Raw genomic sequence first — 21,277 nt, forward strand, 5'->3', positions numbered from 1 at the left:
ACGTCCTCCACAACTAGACTGAAGAACAAAAGGACAGCAACTTGTCTGTTCCCCTTCCCCAATTCCCCAATAAAAATCTTTAAAAAAAATAATAAGTTATATCATGTTTTTTTTAAGATTCTTTTGGGAAATTGGGGAAGGGGAACAGCGTTGGGGAATTGGGAAAGGGGAACAGACAAGTTGCTGTTCTTTTGTTCTTCAATCTAGTTGTGGAGGACGTCACTTCACTGGCCCATGTTGGTATTATCATTGCGCTCTTCCTGGGTGAGGTAGATGGGTCGCCGGCCACTGGACGGCTGCTCAGACGGCTCTTGGCAGCTCATGCCGGCTGCCGGCCACTCACAGTAGTTTATGGCAGCCCACTGCAGCAGGGGCTGCATCCTATGCCATCGCTGGCAACTCACAGCAGACCAGCTCCAGGTCGAGCTGTTGTTCACCATCTTAGCTGTAGAGGGCACGGTGTCACTGGCCCTAATGTGGGATCCCAGCCCAGGCCCTGCTGCTCAGAGCTGGCATCCCAATCCAACTCTTAACCAACGCACCACTAGGCCAGCCCAGCATGCCTTCTTTTTTTCATCAAATATTTGCACCATGTAATGGAGCTTTACGGCAATATCAATTTTGAGCAGTAGATGATACTACTTGATGTTATATACCATAGTCTGAAAATTAATACCTACCATTTTTGAGCACCCTATTTTATGGAGGGGGATGTCACTCAATGAGCTGAAGATCACAATGCTAATAACTGACAATTGGAATGGAACCCAAGTTTTGTTTTATCCCAATGCCCACCTCCCTCTTAATGCTAAAATCAGGAATGTCCATATGTCAGGGTTTCCCTTCAGAAGACAGTTGTGATGGGACATTGCTCCTAAAGAATTAATTTTCCCCCAAGCATAACAATAATCAGAAAAACCAGTTTCATATATATGATTAAATATCAGATATAAATTATTTATATATTCTATTGTGGATTTTCTTTTTTTTTTTTAGATTTTATTGGGGAATTGGAGAAGGGAACAGTGTTGAGGAACTGAGAAAGGGAACATTGTGTTTTTCCAGGACCCATCAGCTCCAAGTCAAGTTGTTGTCCTTCAATCTTAATTGTGGAGGGTACAACTCAGCTCCAAGTCCAGTTGCCACTTTCACTCAAGTTGTGGGTGAGTGGGCAGTCCACCATTCTATGTGGGAATGGAACTGGCAACCTTGTTGAGAGCATGCGCTCTCACCAGCTGAGCCATCTGGCCCCCACTGGCAGCTCAGCAGCAGCTCAGCTCAGGCACAGCTCACTGGCCCATGTGGGAATCAAACCGGTGACCCTGTTGCTCAGAGCTTGCGCTCTAACCAAGTGAGACACCCAGCCGGCCCTCTGTTGTAGATTTTCAACCTGATCAATTTTATTCAGCTATCATCTCCTCAGCTTTAAATTCAACTCCTTTAGGGCCGGCCGAGTGGCTCAGTTGGTTAAGAGCTTGCTCAAGAGTGCAAGCTCTGAGCAACAGGGTCGCCGGTTCGATTCCCGGCCCAAGCTGAGCTGCCAACAGGTGGCAGGGTGGCTCAGCTAAAAAAAAATAATAATAATAATAATAATAATAAATAAATAAATACAACTCCTTTAACTCAAATGGCACATCACTATAATATTAAATGAAAAAAATAAATTAAATTAAAAAAACAAAAGAAGGAAAAACAACATTAAATGAGTCTCTGAATTTTATAATCAAATCTAATTTGTACCCAGAAGTGGTATTTTTCCCCCTCATTTTAATTCATAGTTTTATTCACCAGATTTGGTTTACAGAATTTTAACCCTCTTAGAATTTTCTGAGTGTTAAGACAACATCAAAACATTACAATGCACATTCTAGAGTTTACCCACTGATGGTCAAGAGGTTTCCCATAAAAACAAATAGCAAACTAAAAACATTGCAAGCTATATGATAAAGGATTAATATTTTTACTATAGCTTTAAAACTTGTCAAAATAAGAAAACAAAATGAAAATTGGCAAAGACATGCACAGCTAGAAAATGTGATTATTTTGAAAATCCAAAAGAACCAAATGAAAAATCATTATATTTAATAAAAGAATACAGTAAGGTAATCCAATTCAAGATCAACAGAGAAGAATCAATAACTGTCCTATATGCCAGTAGTAACCAAATTTTGAAATGTCTTGAGGTAAAAGATCCCAATTACCATAACTTTAAATAACTATAAAATACCTAGAAATTAAACATATACAAGGCCAATATGAAAAGAACTATAAACTTTTCTGAAGGATTTTTTTAACCTAAATAAAGAGAACATTCTGTTTATAAATGGAAAGTATCAATGTTATAAAGCTATAAATGCTCCCATAAAGTAAGTAACCTGTCTGTCTACTTTTTGTGATCAATTCCAATTACAATCCCGAAAGAATTTGTTTGTAATGAAACCTGAAAGTCAGTTTCTAAAAGAAAAAAAATCTGTTCTTACATATATTCTAAGACTGAGAGGAAACCTGACCTTCAAACATACTATAAATCAACAATAATTAAAACTGGGTGGTATTGGCCCAGAAATAAACAGATTAACTGAAAAGACAGTGAGAAACACACATACATACATATGTATATATGGCATTTTAGAGCATGGTGAAGATTTCACATCAGTGAAGACAGGGATAGGATATTCAATAAATAGGGTTGGGTTAATTGCCTATGTTTGGAGAAAAAGGTACCTCATAAAACATAAAAAAATAAATTCCAGATTGAGTAAAGAGCTAAATACTTTTTAGCTGTAAAGTGTTATAATAAAACAGAATATTTTTATAATTTGGGAATCAGGAAAACCTTCTTAAGCCTCAAAATCTAGGAGTCATTAGAAAAAGATATGACATGAAATATAAAAATTTCAGCACATCAATTGACACTATAGATAATGCAACACACTAGAAAAATGTGTGCAGTGTATATTTAAGTACAGAATTGTATCCGCACACATATAAAAAGTTTTTGTTAATCAATAGGTAAAAGAAAACAACCCAGTTAAAATATAGACAAAAAATAGAATCAGCAATTTTACAGAAATATAAATGGCCAAGAAATAAAAAGATGCTCAAACTCATAAGTAAACTGGAAATGGGGGATGGGTGAAAAGGGGGAAGGGATTAAAAAGTACAAATTGCCAGTTAAAAAATAGTCACGAGGATGTGAAGTACAGCATAGGAAATATAATCTATATTCTAATAAACTATATATGGTGTCAGATGTGTACTAGACTTCCCAGGGTGATCACTTCATAAGTTATATAAATGTCTAATCACTATGTTGTACACCTGAAACTAATATTATATGTCGAATGTTAATTGAAATTTTTAAAAATTATTTTAAAAATAAGCAATCTGGAAACTAAAAATTAAAACAAATATTTTGTCCATTATATTAGTAAAAATGTACAAGATTGACAATATCAAGAGTTAGCAAGTATGTAAAGACATAGGCATTTTCATAAACTGCTGGTGGAATGCAGAATGGTACAGACTGTATGAAGGGCAGATTGGCAGTATCTTTCAAAACTGAAAACACGCATACCTTTTAAGCAACAATTCTAGGCACCTGTTCTAGAGGCACATGCACAAGAGATCATAGGGATGTTCATTTTGGTGTTGTTGATAATTGCAAAAATCTGGGACAAGTTAAATGTCCATGAATAAAGGAACAGTTAAATAAATTACAGTAATTCAAATTGAAATATAATCAGCTATTAAAAAGTGTGTACTGACAGGATAAGATCTCTCAAAGGGATACTGCTAAGTTTAAAAAAAAGAGCAGCAGAGGGCCAGCTGAGTGGCATGTTGGTTAGGAGTTGGCTTGGGACACCAGCTCTGAGCAGCAGGGCCCGGTTTGAATCCCACATGAGGGCCAGTGACGCTGCGCCCTCTACAGCTAAGATGGTGAACAACTGCTCGACCTGGAGCTGGTCTGCTGTGAGTTGCCTGCGACAGCGTAGGCTGCAGCCTCTGCTGCAGTGGGCTGCCATAAGCTACCGTGAGTGGCTGGCAGTTGGCGTGAGTGGCTGGCAGCCCTGAGAGCTTCCAAGAGCCGCCGTGAGTGGCTGTCTAGTCTTCAGTGACCGATCTGCCTCACCTGGGAAGAGCACAATAATAATACCAACATGGGCCAGTGAAGCAACGTCCTCCACAACTAGATTAAAGAAAAGGACAGCAACTTGTCTGTTCCCCTCCCCCAATTCCCTAATAAAATCTTTAAAAATAAATAAAATAAAATGGGCCAGCAATACAGCTGGGCACAGAAAAATGAAAACAGTGATATAATAAAACAAATGTTGGAAGCATTTGAACAAATCTTCTGAATGCATTTATCCTAAGTATAAGTGTAAGTGCAGTATAAGAGAAACAAGTAATTAGTTTGTTCTGTCATCTATAGACTCCTGACATTACTGGTTTCCTAAAATTAGCTGAGAGCATCTAAAACTGCTATATTTAATGTATAGCAATTATTAAATATAATTTGGCAATGCAGAACAGTAGAAGGAACACTCAATTGGAAATCAGAATACCTGGGACACTGTAGCTGTGTGACTTTGGACTAGTCATTTAAAAGTTCTCTAGGCTTTAGTTTCCTCAATATAAAAGAATGGATTGGACTGGTTGACTTTTAAAAGGCATTCAAGGGCTGGCCGAGTGGCGCGATGGTTAAGGACTGGCTTGGGACGCCAGAGGGCCCCGGTTCGGATCCCACATATGAGGGCCAGTGACACTGCCCTCTACAGCTAAGATGCTGAACAACAGCTCAACCTGAAGCTGGGCTGCCGTGAGTCGCCTGTGACGGCATAGGCTGCAGCCCCTGTGGCAGTGGGTTGCCATGGGCTACCGTGTGTAGCCAGCAGCCAGCGTGAGCGGGCAGCAGTCGCAGTGAGCGGCTGTCCAGAAGCCGGCGACTGATCTGCCTCACCCGGGAAGAGCTCAATGATGGTGCCAACTTGGGCCACTGAAGCGACATCCTCCACAACTAGACTGAAGAAAAACCGACAGCAACTTATCTGTTCCCCTTTCCCCAATTCCCCAGCACTGTTCCCTCCCCCCAATTCCCCAATAAAAATAGTCTTAAAAAATAAAAGGCATTCAACTAAGTAAATCTAGAACTAAGTTTTAACACTTCACTGGTGGTATTTTTCATTCTCAGATTTTTATTTATTTTTTTATTTTATTTTATTTTTTTAGATTTTTTATTGGGGAATTGGGGGTGAACAGCGCTGGGGAATCAGGGAAGTGGAACACACAAGTTGCTCTCCTTTTGTTCTTTAATCTAGTTGTGGAGGACGTTGCTTCACTGGCCCATGTTGGTATTATCATTGTGCTCTTCCAGGGTGAGGCAGATCAGTCGCGAGCACTGGACGGCCACTCACGGCGGCTCTTGGAAGCTCTCAGGGCTGCCAGCTGGCTCACGCCAGCTGCCAGCCACTCACGGTAGCATGGCAGCCCACTGCAGCAGAGGCTGCAGCCCACGCTGTCGCAGGCAACTTACAGCTTCCCAGCTCCAGGTCGAGCTCTTGCTCACCATTTTAGCTGTAGAGGGCGCAGTGACAGTGGCCCACATGTGGGATCCAAACTGGGGCCCTGCTGCTCAGAGCTGGTGTCCCAAGCCAACTCCTAACCAACACGCCACTCAGCCGGCCCCATTCTCAGATTTTTAAAGAAACTATGTACTAAGATATAAAATTTGGATTTCAACCAGAAAATCAGATTTTGGAGTTTGAAATATAGAGCTTAAAAAATGTGAAAACAGGGGTCAGCCAGGTGGCACAGATGGCTAGACCCTGAGCAACAGGTCACCAGTTTGATTCCCACATGGTCAAGTGAACTGCGCCTGAGCTGAGCTGCCACTGAGCTGTCAACAGGCAGCCAAATGGCTCAGCTGGTGACAGCACGTGCTCCTAACAACAAGGTTGCCTATTCAACTCCCACATAGGATGGTGGGCTATGCCCACCTGCAACTAAGATTGAACACGGCACCTTGAGCTGAGGAGTTGCTCATCTGTGCTCTTAACAACAAGGTTACCAGTTCAACTCCCGTGTGGAATGGTGGGCTATGCTCCCTCCCTCCCCCTCACCAACTAGATTGAAAGTGGTAATTGGGCTTGGAGCTGAGCTTGTGCCCTCCACAACTAAGATTGAAGGACAACATGACTTGGAGCTGATGGGTCCTGGGAAAACACAATGTTCCCCTTCCCCAATTCCCCAATAAAATCTTAAAAAAATATATATATCTGAAAGCAAATATATAAATACATGTGATACGTACACGTATATATTTTTCTCAATACCAAAAAAATTGCAGTATAAAAATATTTGACTTAATCCTTTAAAGTCTGTTGTAATTAACACTTGCCATATATATGAATATAGATAACCATTTCCACTGTTAAAATGATCACTTTCTGGGAGCTTATAAATGTTAACAACTGCTTATTACAACTATTTTCCCAAGCATAGCTCCCTGTACAATTATATACAACATGAATATGGTAATTTACTCAATTCTCTGTACAATACAAACTTTATATTTAGCATCATGCTAATATTGAAATTCGTTCCCCATATGTAGTGTAAATATTTGATAGAGGGAAAACCTATGAATAAAGACATTGAATTCTGGTCTTCTGGCCAATTCCACCTTTATCTCTGCCCTCCTCCCCACATCTCAAGGCTCCCTTTCTGCAAAAAAAAAGAATCTTGCTTAGGTTTTCCCAATCACATATATTTCTAACTCCCTAATCTTACATTTACCGGCTCTGTAATCTTTGGCAACTTCTTTAATTTTTTAATCTTCAGTTTTTTTGTCTTTAACACTGAAGTATTAGTAGCAGCTGAAGAACAGAGTGCTGTGAAAATAAAATGAGATAATATGCCTGACACATTAATAATCACCCAACAAATGTTAGCTATTATGCTTATAATTATGATTATTACTGACTTAAGAATGTTTAGTGATATTTATTTTGAGTACTAAAAAAGACTATTTAAATTATGAACTTACCCATGAATTTTCACCCCGTTTCTATTCTTTTATCTCTTCTGAGAAATGTAGTATGTGTTTTACTGATGCGGCATAGTCAACTATTAATACTATGTAAACTCCTCAGGGACAGAACCTTGTTTCATAAGCCTGTGTTCATATATTGTGCTTATTACACTGTAATTATTTGTTTTTCTATTACTCTCCTTCCTCAGCTCTGAGTAATTTCAAGGCAGAAAGCAAGGCTTACTTGTATTTGTATCCTGAAGGCTTAGTAATCAGATACAAAATAGGTCTCAATAAATGTTTGTTGAATGGATAAATGAATGAATTAATCTTTTCCCCCTTGCAATGTCTTACACACAGTACTCTACACATAACAGGAACTCAGTAAAGCTCGTTCATGGATTCATGCAGAAATCTTTTGGACTCAACCACGTAAATATTGCCTCAAAAAAAGCACTTTAAAGTTTAGCTACTAACATTACAAATGAAAAAGTTTTAGTCCAACACATATCAGATAAATAGGTTCAAGGACTAACCACATCAAAGCTAGCTCTAGGATTTAAAAGCCTTTATTCTAATTAATGAATTTGTGAACCTCAACATGGAAAAATCCAGTTACATAATCAAAGAGAGGTTAGCCCTTACACATTTATACTTACAAAAGACAGTGAGAAAAATTATCAGAAAGCTGTATCTGTAGATTGAAAGGGATAAATTATTTGTATGCCTGAATTGACGCCATTGTTTTCGCTAGAAATAAGATTTTGAGCAAAGTAGTCCAAACCTGCCTCCAGAAGACACTCCTACAGTCTCGGACTAAACGTTTTGCTCTCTCGGTGATTTTAACTCCTGGGAGACTCCTTTTATTTCCAGGTTGACAGGTATTCAAAACTTGTTTGGTCTCCTAAAATAAAACCTAATCCATTTCTTAAGAGGCAAATAACCTAAACAGGCACACTTTGGGAACACTAGGTTTTATATTCAAGTAACTAAAGCTATCCCTAGTGTTCAGCCTTTTGCGGCTGCTGCAATAAAAACGCTTTTCTTAGTTTTTAAGTTACGTTCGTGGAAGGTTTAAGTGTCGTACTGCACGGTCTTTCACTGTATCATCTAAGCTGATTTTACACTGCATGTATAATGTCCTAAGTCCACTGTAAAGCAATTCTACAATTGAATGAATCTGGCAAGAAACGTGATCTCAGCGCACACACCCCCTTCTTCCAACTCAATACGCTCCAGAGGAAGCACCTCTGAGGGTTGTTGTTTTTTTTTTTTCCTCAAACATTTCACTCCCGCTTCCACACCACACTTTATTTTAGAACAGCAATCATTCATTATCCCACTCAGTCTCTCCGCCGAAAGAACCTTCCCAACTAATATTAGCTCACCAGGAACCTCCTTTCACATCTCAAAGTCCGTGGGGGATTTCTTTGGGAGGTAGTGGAGGCGGCGAAGGTCCGGGACGCCACCATTCCCGCCAAGCCATTTAGGACGCAGGTCCTGGCGCGCCTCAAGCCCGGGACTAGCCTCAGGCGGGGCCCGCGGGAGCTGCGACGGTCTGAGACACACACGCATCCCCGCCAGTGCAAAGCAAATCGGGCCCAACCTCCGTGCTCCCATTCAATACACCCTCCTCCTAGCTGTACCCCATTTCTTACCACTTATTCCTCGCTGGAGTCCGGTCCCTTTAACCAGTTCTGAGTCCCCGTAACCCTCTTCCTCCCACCACACACAGGCTTCCCCACTCGGGGCCCTGCCCCTTGAACCCCACTACACCCCGGTCCCTCCCCCTAGACCTCCCAGCAGCTCCAGCCCTCCCCGCGTGCCCTAGTGCAGACCGGCGCTCAGTCCCCAGACCCACTGGACCCGGGTCCTTCCCCACACGCCACACTCGAGCCCATTCCTCCCGTGACCCGACCCTCCCGGACCCCTCTCTGGGCGCCACCCCTGCACCCCGTTACCTCCAGCCCCGCCCCCCTGAGGGTGTCGCACTCACCGCTCTTGCCGCCGCATCCTTAACCGCCGCGGCTGCTATAGCTACAGGGAGCCAAGGCAACCAGCTCTCGCGACACTTTCCCCCGCGAGAACAGTCGAGGAGAACATCACGCAAGAAAGTAAATGAGTCAGGCTCCAGACGGCTAAGTATCTCGCGATAGTATTGTGTAAGATGGCGGCTGCAGGGCGTTTCAGGGGTGGCCTGGAAAGGTCTAGAGGTAGGCGACAGCGAGGAAGGTTCTTGAGCTGGCCTGAGGGTCGGAAGACTAGTGCAGCCAGGACGGTCTGGGCTGAGGGATGTCAGTGCAGCGGACCCGACGCTAAAATAACTAGGGATGTGGCCTTCTCTTTTCCCAAGTGCCTCAAACTTAGAGCAGTGTCGCCTTTAGCTTTTGTTTTCCCGTCATTTTCCTTCTGCATGCGGAGTAGAGATGAAGCGAGCAAGCCAGAAATTGACCTTCCCATGTCCCCATTCCTTCCTTCAGGAGGTTTTCATCTTTTTTTCCCCTACGCTGGTTTGCAAATGGTATTTGATTCCGCAGAAATGTTTATTATGTTTATCCACTGGTGCCACACCCCCATCAGTTAGCCCGACTCAAATAGGAAATACGTACAAGTTTGTTTTTGAAATCCAACACAAGCACAGGTGTTTGGATGCGGAAAGGGACCGCACTGGTGTGTGCTTTGAACTTTGCACTTGTTTGCTGCCCAGTGGACACATCCTTATTACTTAGTGACTCTCTCAACACTTAATTGTAGCGCTTGCTCTCTCTGCTCTCATACAACTGTAAATGCAGACTGAGTAACATCTGGAACAGAAGGTAGACTTAAGGTTGGTCAACAAGGAAGAGTAAAACAGAGGGGAGCAAATAAAGGAATAGAAATAGTAAATGGAGAATTTATTTCCTTCTCTCAAAGCCCCTGAATAGCTCTCATAGTAAAATGCTGTCAAGTAGAAATATATTGCAAAGCGCATTATGGGATTTAAAATTTTGAGTATCCACATTTTTTAAAAGAAATAGAAAATTGTACTTAATTTTTAACCCAAAATATCATTTGAACATGTAATCAATATCTTTAAATTATTGATATTTTATATTCTTTTTTCCATACTAAGTTTTCAAAATCCAGTGTTTATATATACAGAGCATCTCAATTCGGACTAGGCTCATTTTAAGAGCTTAATAGCCACGTGTGACTAGTGACTGCACTATTGGACAGCAAAGCTCTGACCCTAGACGAGGGAATGAGTTATCTGGGTGATGTTAGGGTCACAGTATTATGGGCATGTGGTTTATGTAAAAGAAACCCTTGAAGTTGCTAACTCAGATGGCTACAGAGGCTAGGCAAGTAACAATAAAAGATGGCCTGAAGAAAGGATGTTTTAACACAAGAATAATATCCAGGCAAACAGATAGCAAAGCTTAAGGATTAGACTGGATTTCTGGCCAGATCCTGTGCAAGTGTGCACTTTAATGCATAAACCACATTTAATGCATTGAGACTTCTGATAATAATTTGACTCTCAAGTGGACTTTCATACTAAGAAAATAATTTTACAGGGCTGGCCGAGTGGTGCATTGGTTAAGAGTTGGCTTGGGACACCAGCTCTAAGCAGCAGGGCCCCAGTTCAGATCCCACATGAGGGCCAGTGATGCTGCGCCCTCTACAACTGAGATGGTGAACAACAGCTCGACCTGGAGCTGGGCTGCCATGAGTCACCAGCAACAGTGTAGGCTGCAGCCCCTGCTGCAATTGGCTGCCGTGAGGTACCGTGTGTGGCTGGCAACCAGTGTGAGTGGCTGGCAGCCACCGTGAGCTGCCATGAGCCACTGTGAGTGGCCGTCCAATGGCCGGTAAGTGACTGCCTCACCTGGGAAGAGCACAATGATAATACCAACATGGGCCAGTAAAGCGACATCCTCCACAACTAGACTGAAGAACAAAAAAAGGACAGCAACTTGTCTGTTCCCCTCCCCCAATTCCCCAATAAAATCTTTTTAAAAAGAGAGAGAGAAAATTTCACAACCAGCCTGGGCTCCCTGTAAATTAATAAACTTACATCATGATTTTTTGTTATGTTTAAGATTTCAGACATTCAGAGCTTGGAAAACTAAGTTTCTAGGTTTTCAGAGCTGTTGACTAGCAGATGCTGTACTTTTTGTTTTTAACCCCAACTTTAAGAGTACTCATTTAGGGCTGGCCTAGTGGCGCATTGGTTAAGAGCTGGCTTGGGACGCCAGAGGGCCCCGGTTCGGATCCTACATATGAGGGCCAGTGACACTGCCCTCTACAGCTAAGATGCTGAACAACAGCTCAACCTGGAGCTGGGCTGCTGTGGGTTGCCGGTGACGGTGTAGGCTGCAGTCCCCTGCTGCAGTCCCCTGCTGCAGTCCCCTGCTGCAGTCCCTTGCTGCAGTGGGCTGCCATAAGCTACCATGTGTAGCTGGCAGCCAGCGTGAGCGACCAGTAGCCGCCATGAGCAGCCGCCATGAGCGGCCGTCCAGAGGCCAGCGACTGATCTGCCTCACCCGGGAAGAGTGCAATGACGGTGCCAGCTTGGGCCAGTAAAGCAACATCCTCCACAACTAGACTGAAGAACAAAACAACAGCTACTTGTCTGTTCCCTTTCCCCCAATTCCCCAGCGCTGTTCCCCTCACCCAACCCCCCAATAAAATCTTTAAAAAAAAAAAAAGTACTCATTTAATAAGTATTTTATGATTGTGAAATCTCTTTGTCACATTAGTTGTTACTTGCCTTTGTGCCTCTGATGCCTGCCCTAGTAAGTACCTGGTATATAGAAGGCACTCAATAAACATTTGTTAAAGAAATATAGTCCGTAACTTTTGGGGAGGGCTCACAGACTTTTAAACATGAGAATCAGATGAAAGCTATGAACCCTTATCCAGATCCTGTCTGTGCCCTAATCATATTTCCTTAGCCCACCTCAAAGTTCACTCCAGCTTTGGTAGACAGATCTTGCACAAGCCCATAGCTTCCTACCTCAGACACCTTTGTCTGGAATTGCCAGCAGAGTTAACCTTCCTGGTAGCAATCCACAATCCATGAGAGATAGGATTTGGTGGCTAAATATTCCCGTTCCCTACCCTTTCGGGGCAATTCTGAGGTATGATCTGTAGTGTTTCTCAAAATTTACTAACACATAAGAATCCCTTGGAGAGCTTAATAAGCCACAGATTCTTGAGTTTGTACTTTTAACAAAGCTCCCAGAAGATAATGCTGCTGCCAGTCCATGGACCACACTTTGAATAGTATTTCTCTCAGAGTCCCCAAAGGGATTCAGCCCCAATTGCTCAACGCACCTTTATTGGCTTTCTTCTCCCTTACACTGCTTGGATCCTGAGATCGCCTCCCAAGTTAACTACTTGCATTCCAAATCTTTATTTCAGGGTCTGTTTGGGGGGAAATCCAAACTATGACAACACTCTCCTTAGAAAAATGCACGTAGAAGTAGAGTTTTGTGTACAAGTTCACAGAACGTGTGAACCTCCTGATATTTAGTTTGTAAAGGAACATGACCAGGATAAATATCATGGATCCAAGATCCATGAAAATTGAATCAGTCTATGCAGAGTCTAGCAAATTAATATAATCTTTAATGGCTTGAGAAGTTAGCTGACTTCATCCAGCTCTCAGAATTTATTTTCCCACAACCTACTGAATTATCTTTTTATTCTTCCTGGTCTGCATCACCTCTTACTTTGTAGAACATAGGAGGAGTAAGCCTGCGATTCTAAAGAAACCTCATGCTTGAAATCACTAAAAAGGGTAATGTTGTTCATTCCTATTGGGCTCTCGTGCTTTCTTCCCAATCACGGTGCCCCTATGACCTTTAGATCTTTTGTCCTTGTGTTTGTACAGAGCCAGGCCTATTGTAACTACAGCTGGTTTCTCCCACTTCCCTCTGGATTCCAACATGGCTCCCTACTCTATCTCATCCTTTTGGGAATCTGTAACCTTTGACATATATTCCTAAACCCACTCTGATGTCATCTGGAAACTTTATGGCATTTCTAGTTCTGTGATAATTGCATAATCCTGAGTATCCCAATTTCTAATCAGCTACATAAAGAGAATTAACAGCAGGGTCACCAACACCTATTTCCTAACCACAGCACACAATAACTTCTTAGTTGTGCCCACGTATGGACTAGTCCATGTGTCTGTGAGAGATTATTTGTCTTATGTTACTATTGAATAAGAATGTCTTTGTATACACCTATGAATGTGGTTTCATGGGTGTGGATGTGGGTGTGGGTGTGTAAGTAGCCAGAGCTCAGGTCTGGTCTTGAAGCTTGAATAATGAATGTTTAGTATTTGACTTTAATTAGTCTCTGTGCATTGTTAGCCTCAGTTGTCGTCTGCCCGCAAATATCAGAGGAAGAATGAGTTCATTTCCTTGAAGTTTATTGACTGTTACCGGTGGCAGAGCAAATTCCATAAAAGAGCAGTTTCCGTACAGAGAAAGTGGAAGGGGAGCTCTGAGCTGGTGAGGAAGGATGCCTGGAGTGGGAACTTAGAGTGAAGGATGGAAAGGCAGATTTCTCCCTCCTTTTTCCCTCCATTTCCAAAAGGATACTAGATTTACAGTGGGGGTATCTTGCTCAGTTTCCCTCTCCAAATTGGAACCAGAGAGGGGACACTTGATGCAAAGTAGAGGAGGAAACACCTCACAACTCCTCTGTTTCTCCATCCAAGGGGATGCCAATATCCACGTTGTAGTCTACAGGCTCCCCGGAGCTCAGCCAAGGAATAGGGGTTCGATTGAAAGAAGGCCTGTTGGAGAGGCTCTGGTTGTAGAGGACCAGGGGTTCATTCAGCAAGGGTCCCAGGTCAAACTTGGGCATCTGGAAGGTCATTCGTTTGGATGCCTTCTCATATCCACCATAAGGCATTGCCGTCCTGAAAAGGGGACACATTATTTCATTAAAAACCAGAACAAAAGGAGCCGAGCTTTATCAGCAAGATATTACTCTGTTTTGAAGATGGGGAGTCTGTGAATTCTAGATTGAGATTGCTTCTCACTCCTTCTTCCTCTTCTCGCTTAGCACTCCATTTTCCTCTTCCTGGCGTCCTTGTTTCCCCAAAGGTAATAATGAGAAAAGGAGTCTCATTGGTACTAGATAGCCTCATGAGCAGATGTGGCCCAGACCAGCATTTTAGAAAATGTGACCCCCAAACTCTATAGACCCAAGGGTCTGAGGCTACCTTAAATTACATTGTAGAACCCCTGCCCCAGCTCCAGTGGATAGTACATGGCCTAAATGAGAGGAATACCATTTCCTGGGAAATCCAGATGCCTTAGGACCAAATGCAAAAGCCCTCCTCTAGCACTTGCCTATCTTGCTTTCACACAGATATACAGTCTAGAGGAGCCCAATTCCAAAAGAACAGATACTCAAACCTTCCCAAAGTAGGGTATCAAGGACAAGCATCAGACTGCAAGAAGAGTAATGACCTTGAAAGAAGGGAGCCTCAAGAGTCCTTTAAATGTGTAATATCTTACTCCATTTCACAGTCAAGGCAACCAAGGCTCAGAAATAGGGTGACTTTCCCACGTCAACACAGCTAATAAGTGGCCTACAAACTAAAATTTAAATCCTGCCTCCCAGTAAATTTTCTTTCATCATACAATGCTGTTTCTCTGAGCTAGACTGAAAAGAGCAAAGGCCTTCAATTCGGGTCCCCATATTCCTCCCATGCCTCCTCAGCCTCCTTCCGAAACAAATGAACCCAAGTCTCCATCCCAATTAAGGACACGTTAGCACACACTGGGATGCATCTGGTTCCTTCCCCATCACTCCTACCTGTTGAAGGACTTATATTGAGGGAGTTCAGCTTTGGCCCCATAGGCCAGCAGGTCAATTCCAAGTTCCACTTTTTGCTGGGGGTCAACCCCCATGGCTTTCTCCCATGGGGAAATATAGGTCTTGAACACAGTGATATGTTTTCCTCCTCCACCTGCCTGGTCTCCTAGCAGCCATGGAAGAGAAAAGTAAGTCAAACAATAGCAGTTAATAGCCAGTGGAAGTTAGTCTAATACCCCTGCACTAGGGAAGTTGCTGGGTCCAGGGACCAAAGGTATAGAATCCTGGTAATTGTATGTTTGTAGAATAATGGCAGCCTGAGGTCAGATCTGTGACTGAAATTGAAAAGCCAGAGACGTGACTGAAAGACAAGGCTTCTGGGTGAAACAGACACATTTTTCTATTCTCCTGGACCCATGGGGTCCTCCAAAATATCTCAGGCCTCCCATGCTCCCAACACCCAATCTAGGCCTCATTCCTGGGGATATCACTGCTCTAGGGACCAGACATTAATTACTCTTGGGTGAGGATACTTGCCTGTTCCTGTATCGCCAGCCCCTGCTGTGCCAGCAGTTCCTCCTCTGCCAGTCTGGCCTCCCGGACCACCTGTACCTTCAGATCCAGACCCAGGGCCCTGATGGTGCTGCTGATTGGAGCCATACTGTCCAGCAGAGCCACTTCCTCTTGCCTGGCCTCCACCGCTGCCCTTGCTGTAGGAGAATCCCTGACCAGCTGTGTCCAGCTGTCCCCCCACTGTGGGAAGGAACTTCTGGAAGTGATCCTGAAAAGGACAGAGTTAGGGGAAGTTTACCAGTGGGCATGGGGAATACACAAAGACACAGGTATGTATAGCAAGGGGGATGTGATCAGAGACAATGGCCAACCAGAAGACACTGAATCCTCTAAGATTCTCCCCTCCAATAGATGGATAGTAGATAGCCTGACTGCGAGAAATTAAACTCTCCTTAAGGGGTTGGAACCCCCAATGGTTCAGTTCCTCCAATTACACCTGAGGATGAGAGCAACTCATTCTCCACACTCTCCTTTCCCATCCTTACCAAGGCGAAGAGGACCAAGACTTCTGCTCAACTAAAATTTGAGAGGATTGGCATGGAGAGCTTAGCCTTCATTTGAAGAACTAGAGCGCTCTCTGCCCCCTCCCCCCTATTCATCTAGTCCAACAGACAGAACTGTTTCTCTCTCCCTCTTTTTCTCCCCCTCTTTTCTCCGTGCCTGTTGGACCAGGACTCCTTGACAGTGAAACTGTGGTGGGAGGGGGAAGGGTGGCCAAAAGGGCAACACTGAATTCAGCCCCAAGGCCTAAAAATAACCCCACCAACTCCTTCAGGAGGATCTCCTGGCCACCCACCAAGCACAAGCCTGTGCTCCACCCAGTGTAACCAGACCCAGGCAGGAAGGAGGGCTTTTGGTCTCCTAAAGTTAGATATAACCAGTTCAGCATTTTCACTCTGCTTCTACATAAGGGCCAATGACTGACACTTCTGCCCCTGGCCCCATATAGGCATCTATTTCCACTTTCCCCTGGCTGCCCAGGGAAGGTGGAGGGGAAATAAAGGAAAGGGAGAAGAGCCTCTCTGCGTCAGCTATAACATCTTGTGCCTGGCCTCTCTCCAATCCCTACTTCTCTTTCTTTAAAGGATCCTGACCAGGGAATGTAGGCTCTTCGAGGATGGTTTCAGTTCCCACATCTGGGGTCCTTGGATAAAAGAATGGCTGAAGAAGGAGATGACTGTAAATATTCATGTAATTCTTTCTAGGGTTGCCAGATTTAGCAATAAAATTACAGGACACCAGTTAAATCTGAATCTCACATATACAACAAATACTTTTTTAGTATAACTATGCTACAAATATTGCATGGGACATATTTATATACTAGAGTATCCATTGTATATCTGAAATCCAAATTTTACTGAATGTCCAGTTTTGTTTCGTTTTTAGCTGAGCCATCCTGCCACCTGTTGACAGCTCAGTGGCTGCTCAGCTCGGGCCAGGACTCAAACCACTGTTGCTCAGAGCTCAAACTCTTGAGCGAGCTCTTAACCAACTGAGCCACTCGGCCGGCCCTGAATGTCCAGTATTTTAAAATTTAATTCAATTTAATTTTTATGCCCCAAATATTTTGTGGGACATACTTATACTTAAAAAGTATTCATCGGGTATCTAAAATTTAAGTGCCTTGGAGTTTTTTTGTTGTTGTCTTCTGGTTTTTTTATGTCCAAAATATCACATTGGACATACTTTACTAAAAAATTATTTGTGTGTATCTCAACTTTAAAATACAGGGCTGGACTTCCTGTGTTTTATCTGGAAATCCTATCTTTAACCACTTACCCATACTGAGAAGGAATTTTCTCCCTGAGGGCTTGGTTCCCTCCCTCCCACTTCACTGGCTCTAACATAGAGACTGTTTCATAGGTGGGCTGTAACTCACCCTGGAGCTGTTGAGGGCTTGTTATATCCGGGGGTTTAACAAGCTATACATTTGCAGAGGGGAGGTTGGTGATATTTTGGAGATTCAGAGCCTACCAAGAAGTTATCCTAAGGAGCACAAGGCTTTGAGAGTAGTAAAGTCCCAAACTCACCATTGAACTGTCAGAGAAGACATCAGGATGATTTTCATAGATAAATTTCTCCACCCGCATCTGCCGCAGTTTGAACATCTTGGAGCCCCGGTTCGTGAGCAGTGACAGCTCCTCCAACATCACATCCCGTGGGACACTGATCTTCTTGCCCAGGTTCAGGCCTGAGCTCTCCTGTCCACCTTTCAGGGAGGTGGGAGGAAGAGGCAAGGGAAAGGGGAAAGTGGGGTTTTCTGGGCTTAGAATGCAGATGCCACCACAACTAAGTAAGTGTGTGTGTCTCAGGAGAGACCACCGAGGGAAACAGATGCTGTCTGTGATGTCTGATCTAATTCTGTCTAGTTTGTGAGGGATTTTGGTTTCTTGGATTTGGAGTTGAAGAGAATGTATGGGAACTGGGCTGCAGAATGGAGACAGTGGGGATACTGGGATAGAGAGAGTAAATGGGGTCCAAGGGGCATGAGCATGGGGTTATAGGGCCAAAGGAGTAAAGGACATCATATACAGAAGCCACTGGGGAAGCTATAGCCTGGGGGAAAGCCCAAAGTCTGTGTGGAGCCCATCTATATGGAGTTGGCCACTTCTAAATACCGGGGATGCCAAGTGCCAAAAAAATGTATACAAGTGGACACTGGTCAACGTTGCTCAACACTTTGGTTTGCTGTAATCAGAAGTGTCTGGACACTGATGGTAACCACTTTGAGCACCTATTGTAATTGCAGAAGTCAAACGTGACTTGTATTCATCTTTTGCTATCGGCATACTCATATATTGAGTATTACAATTTTAATAGCTTTTTTTTTCCTTTCTTAAAATGTGTATACATTTTTTGGCACCCTCTGTAGAGACTCCTGTCTTTTATTTATTTTTATTTTTAATTACAGTTGACATTCAATGTTATATTAGTTCCAGGTCTATAGCATAGTGGTTAGACATTTATATAATTTACAAAGTGATCCTCCCAATAAATGTAGTACCCACCTGGCACTATGCATAATTATAACCATATTATTGACTATATTTCTTATGCTGTACTTTACATCCCCATGACTGTTTTGTAACTACCAATTTGTATTTCTTAATCCCTTCACCTTTTTATCCAGCTCCCCAACCCCTCTTCCATCTAGCAACCATTAGTTTGTTCTATGTATCTGTGAGTCTGTTTCTGTTTCGTTTGTTCGTTTTCTTCTTTAGATTCCATGTATAAGTGAAATCATATGGTATTTGTCTTTCTCTGTCTGACTTATTTCACTCAGCATAATAACCTCTAGGTCCATTCATGTTGTCACAAATGGTAAGAGTTCATTCTTTTTTATGGCCGAGTACTATTCCATTGTATATAGTATGTAACACCTCTTCTTTATCCAGTGGCCTGTTGATGGGAATTTCATATCATTGCTTCCATATCTTGGCTATTGTAAATAATGCTGCAGTGAACATAGGGAAGCATATATCTTTTTGAATTAGTGTTTTGGATCTCCTTTCCTTACTCTTTCCCTTAGTGAACTCTGGCTGCAAATAGCCTCTAGGTATTGGGAGAGCTCATCACATGCATGTACTCCTTCCAGCCCCAGGAAAAATGCCTGAGCAGTTTTCCATTTTAAATACTTACACAGGCTCCCTAGCTTTGGGAAAAGAAGGAAATTAACCATTTATTGAGACTTCACTCTATGTCAATCTCCATCATATATATCGTCTTCCTTAAACATACCTCACTGACCTGTGAGTCCTGTTGTTTTGGACCTGCACTGGGTAGTATGGCCTGGGAAGCATTGTCTCAGATTTCAAGGTGAAAAGTATGGCAGGGCAAGTAGTCAGTGTTGAATCCTTTCTCCCTGTACCACCACCACTATCCCTCTCCCTACTCCACCCCTGAATTCCTCTTGTCTCATGCATGTCTCTTCACCGTAAGACATATATAACCTTATGACATTTCGGGGATTTTTGGGCAGGAGATGCTCTTAATAAGACATCCCACACTAGGTAGGTGCAAACATGCCATACCTCCAGTGAGTTCCATGATCAGCTTGCTGGATTTCCTCTTTTTGTTGGGGGCTGGGGTTCCTGAGAGCGGCATTGTGCAGGTGGATTCAGCCTGGATAGGGCAGGAAGAGGGAGTTGGAAGATGGACAGGGATTGGGAATTGCGAGTGTCTACATTGAGGCAGCACTACTTAACCTGGGGTGAAGGCCTTCAGGGAACAAAATTCATCAGATTTTCAAAGAAATATATATTCCCTCAGTGAAAACCCGCTGCTTTAGGGCTTTTCTTTTCTTTGGAGGCAGAGCAGAAACTATCAACCACTTTGCAGCTGTTTTACAAAGAGCTGTGCATTGATTAGGAACAGAGTGTGTTGGTGGGCAGGGGGTAAAACAAACAAATAACACACAGGCAGGGCAATGCACCCAGGTTTCACTGGCATGATTTGAAGTTTTTATTTGCATGGGGATCTCAGATTGGGGCTGTCATTCCAAGCTCTGATCTCTCCTCAGTCTTCCCCAACCCCCAGGGGGGCAGAAAAATGTTCTGCCAGGGTCGAGGAGATCCAGCCAAAAACAGCCTCCATAGGAAGGAGAGGTTGTTGCTCTTCCATTGGGCCAGCTGGAACGTGGCCTGGAGGTCACAGCAGTGCTCCCTGCTCCCTTTCAGTCACTCCTGCCCCAGACCCCAGAACTGGAGCTCAGGGCCGGTGTCAGGGGACATTTGAACTTTGATGCATGTCAACTCAGCAATATCATAGCAGCGGGGAATTGAGGGAGGACAGGAACATAATAATAATATCTGGCAGTGGAGGGGGACAAGCTGGGAAAAGACATACTCCAGCTCCGCCTTAACAGAAGTTGGCACTCAGCAAAAATGCTGTCTTCTGCTGAGTCTTGTCTCACAACACATCTGCAGTTCTACAAACTTAGCGAGGTCTGCTGAGGCCAGAGTCCAGGACCTGTTAAATGGACTTTCCCTGAACCTCTCAGCCTCAACCTGGTTTTTTTTTTTTCCATCCAGCCTCTTAGATCTCCTTCTCACTTCTCCAGTGCTTCCCCCAATCTCTCTCTTCCCCCACCCTCCTGGGCCCCTCTCCTTCAAACTCTCTGCAGCTCCCCTGAACTGAACAGCTGGGAGCTGAGCACAGATGGGGGAGGGGGGCAACTATCCCAAGATTAAGGGTCACTGTTGTACATACAGACACAGCAGTCAACAGAATGGGCCCCTGCGCCTCTGGTCACAGAGTTGGAGACTTACCGGCTGCTAAGGCGGTGGTCAGCTCTCCCTGGGGTCCAGCAGCTTTGGAGGACTGAGCTACTGTGACCGAAGAACCCAAGCTGGGCAGGCGGGGGCAGCACTGGCAGTGGGGGAGGGAGGGTGGTTATTAATAGAGATGATGAGCACAGCTCAAATGGCACAGGGGGTACTGAGACCCTGGAACCAAGATCCCGCCCTCCTTGCCCAGAGGCTCAGGAACAGAGGAAAGGGCTTTTGGGATTCTCTCACTAAGCTGTCTGAACCAGGGACTTCCTGTTCCCTGGCACCTTGGTCTGAGATCCAGAGAAGCATTCAGGGAGAAATTGAAAACTGAGAGGGAAAGAGGAGGCAGGCAGCAAGGAGGAGATAGAAACTCAGAGTGGGAGAGCAAGAACCTGGAGAACACGTCCCAAGAGCCACTCAGAGCCAATCCAGGCCACAGCAGGAGAGACATGTGGGTGCATTTTGGGGTGGGAGGGCTTAAGGTGCTATGTTTGGAGAAGCAAAGTCTGTTCACAATGAAACTACTCTTTGAAAGTTCCTGGATGGTTTGGTCTTTCCTCTGGGAGGGCCAGATCTC

General features: G+C 43.8%; 2 protein-coding genes across 2 annotated transcripts in view; both read right to left on the minus strand.

Annotated features, from left to right (window-relative positions):
• Nucleotides 1-9,905, minus strand: part of USP54 (ubiquitin specific peptidase 54) — a 147,361-nt gene extending 137,456 nt beyond the window's left edge. The window contains exon 1 of the mRNA XM_019624685.1: nucleotides 9,027-9,905. The gene's annotated coding sequence lies outside the window, so the exon portion shown is untranslated. The remainder of the gene's footprint in view (nucleotides 1-9,026) is intronic.
• Nucleotides 9,906-13,433: 3,528 nt separating this feature from the next.
• MYOZ1 (myozenin 1) lies at nucleotides 13,434-20,799 on the minus strand. The gene is made up of 6 exons (XM_019626468.1): nucleotides 20,698-20,799; nucleotides 19,462-19,552; nucleotides 17,461-17,639; nucleotides 15,392-15,635; nucleotides 14,855-15,020; nucleotides 13,434-13,949 (listed from the first exon to the last, which is right to left on the minus strand). Exons 2-6 carry the CDS (start codon nucleotides 19,532-19,534, stop codon nucleotides 13,718-13,720), a joined length of 894 nt encoding a protein of 297 aa, XP_019482013.1. The 5' UTR covers nucleotides 19,535-19,552; nucleotides 20,698-20,799; the 3' UTR covers nucleotides 13,434-13,717.
• Between the last annotated feature and the right edge of the window lie 478 nt (nucleotides 20,800-21,277).

This window comes from Hipposideros armiger, unplaced genomic scaffold, assembly GCF_001890085.2.
Source record: "Hipposideros armiger isolate ML-2016 unplaced genomic scaffold, ASM189008v1 scaffold_15, whole genome shotgun sequence".
Lineage (NCBI taxonomy): Eukaryota > Metazoa > Chordata > Mammalia > Chiroptera > Hipposideridae > Hipposideros > Hipposideros armiger.

Coding starts and splice junctions, on each gene's coding strand:
- MYOZ1 (XM_019626468.1), bottom strand. CDS start 19,534: ATGCCGCTCTCAGGAACCCCAGCCCCCAACAAAAAGAGGAAATCCAGC. Junction 17,640..19,461: donor GATCATGGAACTCACTGGAG/GTATGGCATGTT, acceptor CCTCCCTGAAAG/GTGGACAGGAGAGCTCAGGC. Junction 15,636..17,460: donor TCTTCTCTGACAGTTCAATG/GTGAGTTTGGGA, acceptor TGTCCTTTTCAG/GATCACTTCCAGAAGTTCCT.